General features: G+C 60.0%; 1 protein-coding gene across 2 annotated transcripts; it reads right to left on the bottom strand.

Moving 5' to 3' along the window:
* Positions 1-855: 855 nt before the first annotated feature.
* UTS2R (urotensin 2 receptor) lies at positions 856-5,003 on the bottom strand. Of its 2 annotated transcripts, none has more exons than XM_072940102.1 (2): positions 4,756-5,003; positions 856-2,544 (listed from the first exon to the last, which is right to left on the bottom strand). In XM_072940102.1, the coding sequence occupies exon 2, from the start codon at positions 2,410-2,412 to the stop codon at positions 1,306-1,308; it is 1,107 nt and encodes a 368-aa protein (XP_072796203.1). In that variant the 5' UTR covers positions 2,413-2,544; positions 4,756-5,003; the 3' UTR covers positions 856-1,305. The 2 variants fall into 2 exon arrangements, with proteins under 2 accessions (XP_072796203.1, XP_072796204.1); XM_072940103.1 differs by lacking the exon at positions 4,756-5,003 and adding an exon at positions 2,743-2,833.
* Positions 5,004-11,781: the final 6,778 nt, after the last annotated feature.

Below are 11,781 nucleotides of genomic sequence, written 5' to 3'. Positions count from 1 at the left end.
CAACGAGCATTCATACCTGCAGGTGAATGGGGGCTGCGGGACAGTTCTGGGGGTCTCTGTTCTCCAAGGCCGGGGCCTTCTTGGCGCACCTGGAATCAGGATTTGCAAAGCAGAGACCCGGGGTCTTAGTCAAGGTACAAACTTCGGGCTGTTTTCTTCCTAAAGTACTTGAGGTCCCAAGTGGGGCCGATGGCCTCAGACCCCATACTTTGGGGCCAGTGGAGGGGTGTGGCAGCAGGCCTCCACCTGCCCGCATGTTAGGATCCTGTCGGGGCCTTGAAAGGGGTCCAGGAGGAACCTGGTCGGCAGAGTCTGGTAAGACTGGGACTGAGTGGGAGCTGGGGCCACACTGTGGAGGGTACAGGCCACCGGGGGGGAGGGGGTGGGAGAGGTCCAGGACCCTTCCTTGTTGGGGGACTCTCTGTGGGCAGGTATCCCCAGGAGGCCCAGCTCGATGCTGCACAAGATAAGCCCCTGCATGAACTGTAGGACCTGACCCCACCCTCACCCCCACCCCAAGGTCTGGGGAGGGAAAGGCAGGGGAGCTGCCAGTGGGAGAGTGACCTGGCTGGGGGTTTCAGTCTGGGCCCTGTGTTCCTGCCCTACAGTGATGCCCCCATCTGCCCCTCCTCCCTGAGCCAGCTCCCTGCCTCCCTCCACGGCTTCAGGCCCCACTGCCAGGGCCGGGCTCAGGCAGGAGGGCACCTGCCCAGAGTCAGGATGGCTGGACATCCACCCTCCCCAGCCAGAACAATGGGCTTCTCCACGTGCTGGGGGCATCCTGGGGGATCCTGCCTCCCTCGGTGGCCCACCTGCAGGTCTGAGACAGGACAAGATTCAAAGAGCTCTGGGTTTATTGTTCTGGGTGCTGAAGCTTCGGGGGATGGAGCCACATGGGAGCTGGGAGGGATGGGGTCGGGGCCAGGTGCCACCGGGGCCACGCCTGGGGCCAGGAGGAGGGTCCTCTGTAGGCAGCCTGTGTGCCTACACAGTGTCACGTGCCACAGCGTGCCCCACCACGGGTCAGGCAGCCACGGGCAGGGCACTCACATCTGCTGGGCTGGGCAAGACCCCACTCACTGTGGTCCTCAGAAGCCGGTCCTGGGCCTCAGCCTCCCGCAGACCCTTCCAGAGGACGGGGTGGGGGACTTCTGGGCATTACAGGCAAGGCAGCTGGGCTGATGGAGCTGAAGTGAGCCATGGTGGGGGGAGGGCAGGGGGCTTTCTGGAAGAGGACTGACAAAGGGGGCAGTCACTAGGTGGGGCGCTGCAGGAGTGACCTGGGCTCTGGGGGAGGCTGGACACTCAGGCGCAGAGCCCCCTGGGGGCTGCCTGGGACAGTGCGATGGCCTCGGTGGCTTGCTGGCTGCTGGAGGACAGGGAGCGGCCGGAGCCGCGCTGGCAGGGGCTGTGGCCCCGTGGGAAGGTGCGGGCGCCCGCTGGGCCCCCGACGCCCCTGCCTGGGAGCGAGCGCTGGCGGTAGTCGCGGTAGTTCTTGGTGAGCAGCGTGTAGAGGAAGGGGTTCACGCAGCTGTTGCCGTAGGTGAGGCAGGTGGTCAGGTAGTTGACGATGCGGGCAGCGCGGGGCGTGAGTGGCTGGGCCCCGCGGTACTGGGCCAGGAGCTGCCACAGCCAGAAGGGCAGGAAGCAGGCCCAGAAGAGCAGCACGATGCCCAGGATGAGGTAGAGCACCCGGGGGTTGGGCAGCCGCCGCGTCTCAGTGAAGGAGGCCCTCTGCGACAGCCAGTAGGCCCGGGCCAGGCGTACGTAGAGCAGCCCGATGAGCACGCCGGGCCCCACGATGCTGGTCCCAAAGAGCAGCGTCAGGTAGGCGCGGTGGGCGCGTGGGCCCCAGGCTGGCAGGCAGAGGCTCTTGTGGCCCCGGCGGACCAGCCGGATGGCCAGCGTCATGGGCAGTGCCAGCAGCAGCGCCAGCAGCCACGTGCCCAGCGCCAGGACCTTGCGGTAGCCCTTGGAGCGCTGCACGGCATCCAGCGGCCTGGCCACGGCGGCATAGCGCTCGCTGCTCATGAGAGTCAGGGTGAAGATGCTGGCGTGCATGGTCAGGAAGTCCAGGCTGAAGAGGACGCGGCAGCCCACATCGCCGAAGTGCCAGTCCTTGGTGACGTAGGTGGCCACAATGAAGGGGATGCTGAGCAGGTAGAGCAGGTCAGCCAGCGCCAGGTTGACAACGTAGACGTACATGGAGGCCGAGGCGCGCAGGAAGCGGCACACAACTGCCAGTGTGTACACGTTGCCGGCCACGCCTACCACGCCCATGGCCGAGAGCACCACCCCGATGCAGCCCGTGGCCACCAGGTCTTCCAGGGAGCTGGGCTCCGTGGGGCTGGCCCACGAGCTGTTGAGGGAGGCGTTGGGGGTGCCAGGTGTCTGGGGCACGGTGCTGCCCATGGTGGCCGGCACGGGGACCCTGCTTGCCAGCTCTGGGCTCAGTGCCGTCTCTGCCACCTCACGCTGGGCTTGGGGCTGGGGTCTGCTGCTCCTTCAGACAGGGAAGGGGCATCTGCAGGAGACAAGCTTGTCCTGAGGGAAAGGAAGCCCATTAAAGATGTGGGTCAGGCACCCGCTCTGCTCCCATGAGAGGGCACAGTTCCCACTGGGCTGGGGATGCCGGCAGAGGGACGGGGCCGGCCATCTGTCCACACCCCTGGGGGACCCTCCGTCCAGAGTTCCACCCCTTGGCCTCGTTTCCCCAGCCACCCAGGGGACCCAGAGAACCACCTGGACCAGCTGTCCCCTCCCCACCGCCAGCCTCAGTGAAAGTCCAAAGGCCTCTGGGTTGACTGGACTTTTCTGAAAATCAGAGCACAGCACAGCAGCCCCCAGGGGTGGGGTCAGCAGTGGATGGAACCAGGAACCCTCCCCAGGCCTCTCTTCCTCATCGGTGAAGGGCAGGGAGGCCATGCGGACCCCAGAGTCCCTTCTCCCAATTTATTTCTCCTGTGTGCTTTGAAAAATACGTTCTGTTCAGACTGCCAAAGTAGTATCTGATGACTTTGAAGTTCAAATAGGAAAATCTGTTTGGTAAAGAGGGGAAAACCCTTGCAATCCTCCTGTATCCGCACAGGAAAAGTGAGCTTTGACTCCTACCTCACACTGCACACAAGGACAATTCAAGGTGGACTGTACCAGTATACAACAGGTTAAGTCAATTGATTAAGCTCTGCAAGAGACACAGAAGAACATCTGCATGACCTTGGGTGGGCAAGGATTTCTCGAAAAAAAAAAAGCAAGAAATACTTGCAATTAAAAAACCCATCAGGATGATTTAATTAAAATTAACTACACGGAGTAAAAAATGTAAACCATGGACTGGGAAAAGATTGTCAAGAGGCGTATTTCAGACAAAGAACTAGCCACCAAAATATATGAAAGAATTACAGATCAATAAAGGCTAACAACTCATTTGGAAGAAAGAGAAAAAAACAAACAAGATTTGAACAGGAAATTCTCAAAAGAGGACCTCCAAATGGCCAAGAAGCACATGAGACGAGGGTAGAACCCCCTCCACCCTCACCAGGGCTGCTGGAATCAGAAAGGCAGACACCGAGCGCTGGGAGGGCGTGAACTGCTGAACGGCTGATGGGGCCGCGGGACGGTACAGCCCCTGCGGAAAGTAACTTGGCACCATCGGTACAGCTGGTCAGGGCATGTCCTCTCACCCAGCAAATCCACTCTTAGGCTTGTGCCCAAGACAAATGAGTGCAATGTCCACAAAAGGGAAGAGTGAGAGTGTTCGCAGCAGCTGGAGCTGGAAACCGCTGGGCATCTGCGGACAAGAGAGTGGAGGCAGAAACTGTGACATCCCCATCAGGATGCTCCAGTGAAGATGGAATTACCCTGCAGTCAACCACACGGTGAAACTCACCTACGCTACGTTGAGCGAAGGAAAAACAGAGACAGAGCATACACTGTGTGATTCTATTTACCCGAAGTCCAGGAACAGGCCAAACCTCCAGGACAGCATTACCTGGGGGTGTCAACTGGAGAGCACCCTGGGGGATGGTTACACAGGTGTAGACACATGTAAAAACGCTCAGATTTGCTCACCTAAGACCTGTGCTTACTGTGTGAAGATTATCCTCCTAAAAAAAAGACCTGAACGGAGAGGAGAGGCCCCTCTAGCAGCCCATCTCCTCGTATCCAGGGATAATAGCGGCTCCAGGGTTTTCCCCTCTGCACATCCAGCGGTGATACTAGCCCAGATAAACCCGGGGCATCCATCCGGCGTGTCCAAGCCCTTCACGCAGAAAGGGGCCTGGGTGCAGAGATGCTGCCCCAGGCCCCCTGACCACGGGATCCTGCCCAGTCCCTGGTCTGGGGTGGGGGTGGGGCTAGGGGCCTCCCCTTCCCGGCTGCTGTCCCAAGTTCCTGAGGCTTCCTCCGGGGCTGCCCGGAACCGAGCCGCGGGGCGCGGGGTTCCCCAGTCGAGGGCGCCCCTGCATCTGCTGCCGCGGCGGGATGACCGTCTGCCGGGGACCGCGGCTCGGAGCCCCCCGGGAAAGGACGCCCTCGCCGAGCCCGCTCACCACCTCGCCGCTGGCCACCCGGCGCTGAAGCGCCGCGCATCCTCTCCGGGACGCAGGGAGGGCTCCGTGGCAGGGCGATTCGGCTGGGGACCGCACGGGCCGGCGGGGAGGGGACCCCGCGCACCGGGTCCCGTCCCGGCCCGGCCCCGCCCCGCTCCCCCGCCCCGCGCCCACCGGCCGCGGCCGTCGCAGCGCCCGCGCCCACCTCGGTCACTGGGCCATCAGGTCTGTGCGCCGAGCCCCGGGGTCGCGCTCGGGACGGCCTTCTCGCCGCCACGCGTCTGCAAACGCTCGGCGCGGCGCGGGAAACTTCCCCGAGGGCTCGGCCCCGGACAGACGTGGGCGCTCCCAGGGGCGCACGGCGGAGGGGCGCCCTACCGCACGCCGCCCGGTCCCGCCAGAAGAGCCGCGCTCTGCGCCCGGGCCCCTGGGCGCCGCCGCCACCTGCCCGGCCGCCAGCTGGGAATGCGCGGCGGCCCTGCGCCCGGCGCGGATATTAATAACCCGGGGCCGCGGGGTGGGGGGGACGGGCTGCGGGGCGGGGGGGGGGGGCGCGGGGAGGGGGAAGGAAGAGGAGGCGTCAGGCCCATGGCGAGGAGATGCGGTCGCAGGAGGTCGCCGCCCCTAATGGGGGCGTCTGGGCTGCGCTCCCTGGGGTGGGATATGGGCGGGTCCTACCGCCTTAGGACCCTTATCGTGTCCATGGGGGTGAAGCCACGTCCAGCCGGGCTGCAGCCGCTCTTGGGGGCGTTTCTGCGTCCCTTTGCCCTCGGCACCCCCACCCCTGTTTCTCAGGTGCTGAGCCTCAAACTCCCCGTTTGTCATTCAAGCTCTGGACCTTCCCGTGCACTTGGTGGGGAGACAGTGGGGGTGGGGGTGGTTCTGGGATAGAGAGGGGGAGGGGGGAACCCAGTGACATTAGTGACATTCATAATGTTGTGCACTCGTCCCCATTTCCAAAACCTTTTATCAACCCAACGGAAATTCTGTCTCCACTGAACAACCCTGCACCCCCACCCCCAGCCCCCGACATCCACATTCTCCCTCTGGCTCCATGGATGTGATTCTTCTAGAGACCGGTTACAGCGGAGTCATCCAGGGTTTGAACCTCAGTGTCTGGCTCCTTCCACGTACTATGAGGTTCCTCCGTGTTGTAGAAGGGCCAGAATGCCCTCCCCTTTCAGGGCTGAATAATATTCCGCTGTCCACACCTTCATCCACGATGGACTCCCCCGGGTTGCGGTCCCTTTGGCTGCTGATGACCAGAGCTGCTACTTTGTTTCCTTTAATAGGTCACATTCCTTCCTTTATCTCTTTGAAAATCCTAGGCATCCTTCTTGTCAGGTCTTTTTCAGAAACTCCAGCACTTCCAGGGAGCCTGGGGCCCCCTGAGCATGACCCCCACTCTCCATGGACAGACGGGGTCCCTGAGCCCAGTGGATCTTGGCACCGGGGAGTATCTGAGTCACCCCACCACCGTCTTGGACAAGTGGACTCAAGGGTGGGTCTCACTCTCTTCCTCCCACTCTGTGGGCAGGTGACAGGCTGGCCGGCCTCACAGCGCTCAGACCCACCTGCTGCCTTTGTCCAAGCACCCTGTGACCAGGGCGGGCCAGGAACACAGCCAGGGTCAGCTGCCAGGGTCACTGAGCAGCCAGCCTGACACAGGCCCTTAGGGCCACTGGCCAGGATGTACGGATGCCCTAGGACAGCATCTGCTTACGTGTCAGTCAGCTCCTTGCCCTTCTCGGAGCAACCTGATCTCATCTCCTAGTCATGACGTCCTGCAGAGCCACAGGCCACCTGTCCCACGGCCCTCTCCCTGCTTGCACCACAGGAGGACAGACACCCATCCAGCGTGCATTCTGGACAGACCCCATGGACGGTGGTGTAGGGGTGGTGAACGACAGGGGCCAAGGGTTGGGGAGGGAGATATTGTGAGTCCCGAAGGTGCTGGTGGCCCGGGTATGCCCCCCAGGGGCACCATTAGGGAGACACCTGAGAGCCCTCCTCTATTGCACTGTAACCTCAGCCTGGACCCCAAAGTGGCCACGGGGTTGGGAGGGTTAGAGAAGGGGCAGGGTCCTGCAGGCCGCTGACGCCGTGGGCCCTGGGCTGGAGGCCCTGCCCCTAAAACATGCTGTGCTCCGTGTCCATCTCTGATTCACTTTACGGGCCACTGAATCATAATCACTTTCCACAGATGTGACTTCGAAGCTTTGCTCTGCATGTAACGAGTTAAATATGTTTTGAAACGGTAATTTTCCTGTAAGAACTCCTTTCCAATTGTATTATTAAATTACATGGAAAATGAGGTTCCATGGGCAGAATCCGGCTTCATGGGATCTCCTCACGGGCTGGGGTCACATCCAGCCCGACCACAGACTCGTCAGAGGCACATCCTGTCGTCTCCACCCTCCAAAAAAAAGTGCCTGGGAAAGAGAAAGGGAAAAGGGACGGGAGCGGGACTGGGGGTGTGAGGAGCACAGGCCTCGCAGTGCACCCCCGACAGTCTAGCTCCAGAGCAAAGGCTGGGAGGACGGGGTGGGCTGGTGTGGCCCCACCCAGAACTCAGTCACCGGCAGAGCCTACCTGGGACCCAGCTGGGGGCATCTGCTCTAGAGGGAGGTCCCAGTGGGAACACACCTGCCTGGTTCCCCCACTCCCCAGCCCAGAGCCCCTCTGCAGTCAGCAGCTACCTGTGCTTTTCCAGGAGACCGTTCCCTTTGAGCTGCTGCTAATGTCATTACTTGACTTCAATTTCAAAAACTACAATTTCCCCAGGCCTTGTCTCAAATACCCCAAGATCTGAGACCCAGCTGGAGGGATGCGGGTATCAATCAAACCAATCAAAACACGCGCAGGCCTCCAGCTGGAAGCAGCACCTAAAAATCAGTGGAGCGCCTCCAACACCTGAGCCATCCAAGTGATTGAAGTGCAAGCTGGCAGGAGGCAGCTCGGAGCTCAGAGTAACTCCCAACGGAAAGCACAGGAGCGCAGGGAGGGTGAGACGTGTCAGGCCACATGAGACCTCTTCTCCTGGAATCGGCATTGGGGGCCCCAGGGGAAGCCCCGTGGGCCTCCTGCCATTTGCACAGGTGCTGCAGGTCCAACCCCGCAGCCTCCCAGGTCCCTGGGGCCACTCAGGCTGGCTGACCTGCGGAAAAGGGTCCCAGTTCAGGACCAGGAAGCTGCTTGTTGTGAGTGAAGAGGCTGGGTGAGAGGCCCGAGAGCCCTCCTGGGGATTGCCAAGGTGGGAGTCATGCTGGAGCGGGGAGGAAACCCCAGGGGCTCCGGGTTCTCCTGAGAGGACAACCGAGGCCACATGTCCCGACTGTCGGGGGTCTAACTCCTGATCTGTCCACGTAACAGCACAGAAGCACCCCTCCCCTCAGCAGGGCCATGGCACCACCCCCTGCCTCCCTGGGAAACAAGGAGGTCAGGGGGCCCACTTTCCTCCTGAGGCCCTTCAGCCCCATCCATGCAGACAGCAGTGGGGGGCCCTAGCCCCCAAACCAGTGGCACAGCCTGTGCAGCAGCCAGAATCCAAGGGGTGGGGTCCCCACTCCTGCAGGTCTCTCCTGGGGACTTTCTTCACCGCCACCATCAGCACGGTCACCACCACCTTTTTTTTACACTCACTCAGCACATGACACACACACCTGGGCACCCCTATCCCGAACAGGTGACGGTATTTTTCCGTCTTTGCTTCAGATTGTTGATTTTGGAAATGACACATGCCTAGCCCTCCACATTTCCAGTCTTCTCCCTCCCCAGAGGCTCCACTGCCCTGACTTTGGGGTGACTCCCAAACTTATTTTTTTTAAGAAAGAAACGGAAAATTTTTATATGAGCCAAATTTGAGGATTATAACCTGGGAAGAGCATCTCAGAAAGCTCTGAGAACTGTTCCTCCAAACTTGTTTTTGATCAGGTCTTTTCCACAGGCCATTAATAACGTGCTTTAAAATGTTCTAAATGGAATAATACTGTCGCTCTCCTTTCGCACTTTTTTCCCTCACGGGACAGACAGGAGCCCACTCACCCCTCTGAAAGGCTCTGTGGCGCTCCACCACACACTGCCAGCTGCTGCACAGGGACCCTGTGTCAGGCTGGCTGCTCAGTGACCCTGGCAGCTGACCCTGCTGCACAGGGACTGCTGCACAGGCCACAGTCTGGCAGGGCTCCGGGCCGGACACAGAGATGGCCAAAGAGGTCTGGACTCTGGCTGCCTCGGTGTGAATCTGGGTGCCTTTCCTTGCCACCTGTGGCCTCAGGGGAGCTACCACATCTCTCTGTGCCTCAGCTTCCCCCTCTGTAAAATCTGACTAAATGTAGAACCTGCCTCATCGGAGCATTGAGATTTAGAGGAGTCAAAGCGCGTGAAGCGCTGGCACCCCACTGGTGCCGCCTGGCGGTCAGGAGCGGGGCGCCGTAGAGACGAGGCTGGTACCTTGGTCTCTGCCTGGGAGGAGCGTTTGACCCAGTGGGGAGAGGAAACAGCGGGGCGCCTCGTTTGTCTCCTGGCTGAGTGAGGGGGAGAGACTTCACCACCTCCAATTACAGAGCCGGTGAGGGGCTGGTCCAGAGGGGAGTGCCGGAGGAGGGGGCTGCCTGGGCTGTGGGCTGCTAGGGTGCGGCAGGAGGAGATGATTCTTCTAAAGCTTAGGGGTCCGTGCGGGGTGACCTGCCAGGCACAAAGCTAAAGCCCCCAGAAGATGGAGACTAAAGATGGGACAGGCCACAGTCCCAGCTCAGGCTGAGGAGTGGTCAGCTGTCCCCTGGGTGCTGTGAGGCCCTGGGTCCCTGGACACGTGCCCTGTGCTGCAGCGGCCCTTCAGGTCTGGGTGTGGCCCCTCGGCAGCTGCAGCAACAAGGCCTAGAGGCCCCCAGGCCTGGGTCTTCAGAGGCTCGGACTCTAGAGGGGTGCACCCCCTTCATGGGATGCTCGGGCCCTGGCAGGACAGGCCACATCTGGACCAGTGTCGCCTCCTCAGGTTCTGGCAGTGGGGATGCCTGCCACCTTGAGTGCCTGCCCGCCTTGAAGCTGGGGTAGGGGAGTCTCAGTCCCGTTGTTTTCCCTGCCTGACACAGAAAGTTCCAGAGAAGCCCCAGTAATGTTACCAGATTTTCGTCTGCAGACTGGGGCAGGGTCCCCTCTTCCTGAAGCAGGCACGTACCTTCACCCACATTGCCCCCAACAAGGGACAGTTTGTGGAGACACTTTGTTATTCCTGCAGTGTTTCCACCAAGTGCCCAAAGGCTGGGCACTGGGGACCATGGGCCACCCCAGAAACAGAGGCTCCCGCAACACAAAGACGCCCCCACGTCCCAGGGAGGGTGGCTGGGACTGGCTGGGCCCCTCTGGGGCGGGAGGAGCACAGGCCTGGTTTGGTCAGCAATGTGGACAGGTGTCTTGACCGTGTCCTTTGACCTCCTGTCAGCACAGGATACCAGGACAAGTCAGTCCTGTCCCTGCTCCCCTCGGAAATCAGAGGACCCCAGCCCTGCCCCACTGGGTGGAAAAGCCACGGTGGACGTCCCCTGACCACGCTTTGGCCCCTGCAGGGCTGGGAACGCTGTCAGCACCGCGGAGATGTTTCTGGAAGGCGCCTGAGCTGCAGAAGGTCAGATGCCCCAAGTTCTCATCCATCTCGCCTGCTCTGGGCCCCACCCTCGCTGGCCCGTGCTCTGTCCTCTGCGCTCGGCCTCGCTCCTCAGAGAAACGCGCCACGTCCTCACTCCCAGGGCCGGTGCAGAGTCGCCTGATAAGACGATGGCTCCCAGGTAAATGCAGTTGCTGGTCAACAATGCCGAGCTGTTTTTCATGCAACCTGGGACACCCAAGGGGAACGCGCGTCCGCAGGAGCCCAGGCTGCGACTGCCGACGAGCGGCCTTGTTTGTGGTGCTGCTTTGGGCTCAGGAGACGAATCACCCGGTGACTGTGTGCAGCGCGGGGACAGCGTTTCCACCAAAGGCCGACCTGACTGCAGCTGTTCTTATCCAAAGAGTGGATTAATTCACAGTGAAGCGGGTGTGGGGGGCTGGGGGGCTGTTCCCACCCTTCACAGGCCCTCCGGGAAGAGAGCGGACAGTTGCTCCTACTCTGGGCCAAGGTGCTACAACTTGTACGTTTGATTCTTTTTTTCTAATTGAAGTAAAATTCACTTAACACAAAATTACTCGGTGGTATGTAGCACATCCAGAGTGTTGTGCGACTGTGGCCTGTCTAGTCTCCGAACATTTCATGACCCCAGAAGGACACCCTACACACGTTGAGCAGTTACTCCCCTTCCCTGTTTCCCTCCATCTCCAGCACCCACTCATCTGCCACTGTCTCTATGCCGATGCCCGCGCCAGACATTTGATATAAATGAAGTCACACACTCTGTGCTCTTTCGTAACCACAGCCTTCAGTCACTTACCACACTGTTTTCAAAATTCATCCGCGTTGCAGTGTGTCCCAGAACATCATTCCTTTTCACGATCATTCTCCATCTTACAGAGAGATCACATTTTGTTTATCCATCATCAGCTGGTGGACATTTGGGTTGTTCCCACCTTTTGGCGACAGTGACTGATGCTGCTATGAGCCTGTGTGTACAGGTTTTTAGTTTACGTGGGTACACACCTGGAATAGAATTGCTGGGTCGTATGGTCGTCTTATGTTCCAGTTTTTGAGGACACATTTGATCTGATTTCACCTTCACTATAACCATGGGAGTTGATGTTTTCCCCGTTTTTAGGTGAGAAGAGCTGAGGAACCAGATACAGCCGCTTAGGAAAGAGGCAAAGAGGGGGGCCCCTCCTGACCTCAGCATCCCTGCAGTACTGCAAAGCAGCCGGGTCATCTAAAAAAAAGTTTGCCCCAAACAAGGGTTTTCTGGAATAATGAATAAACAGACTATTTGACCTGGAGGGACAGAGACAGGAAAGGACGAGACCAGCCTGGGTTGATTGGAAGAAGAGCCAGGAGCACATTCGATCACAGACTCCACGGCAATAAACGCCCACAGAACCATGAGGTTGTGTGGAGATGAGGCTTTGCCCACGGCTGCTGCATCAGTGCCTTCCCTCCACTTAACCCGCGCAGGAAGTCTTCACGACTGAAGACCTGGAGACTCACTTCTGAAAGGTACGTAGAGAGACGCCCTCAAACTCCGGCGACAGGACCGACTGCCCCCATCAGTACCTAACGCTGCAGCAGCCACCCCCGCCCAGAATGGACTCT

Source organism: Vicugna pacos, chromosome 16 (genome assembly GCF_048564905.1).
Source record: "Vicugna pacos chromosome 16, VicPac4, whole genome shotgun sequence".
Classification (NCBI taxonomy): domain Eukaryota; kingdom Metazoa; phylum Chordata; class Mammalia; order Artiodactyla; family Camelidae; genus Vicugna; species Vicugna pacos.
The sequence above is the reverse complement of the archived record's forward strand: the minus strand, read 5'-3'. Positions and strand labels throughout refer to the sequence as shown.

Excerpts from the sequence above, each read along its gene's own strand:
- UTS2R (XM_072940102.1), bottom strand. The coding sequence starts at position 2,412 with ATGGGCAGCACCGTGCCCCAGACACCTGGCACCCCCAACGCCTCCCTC.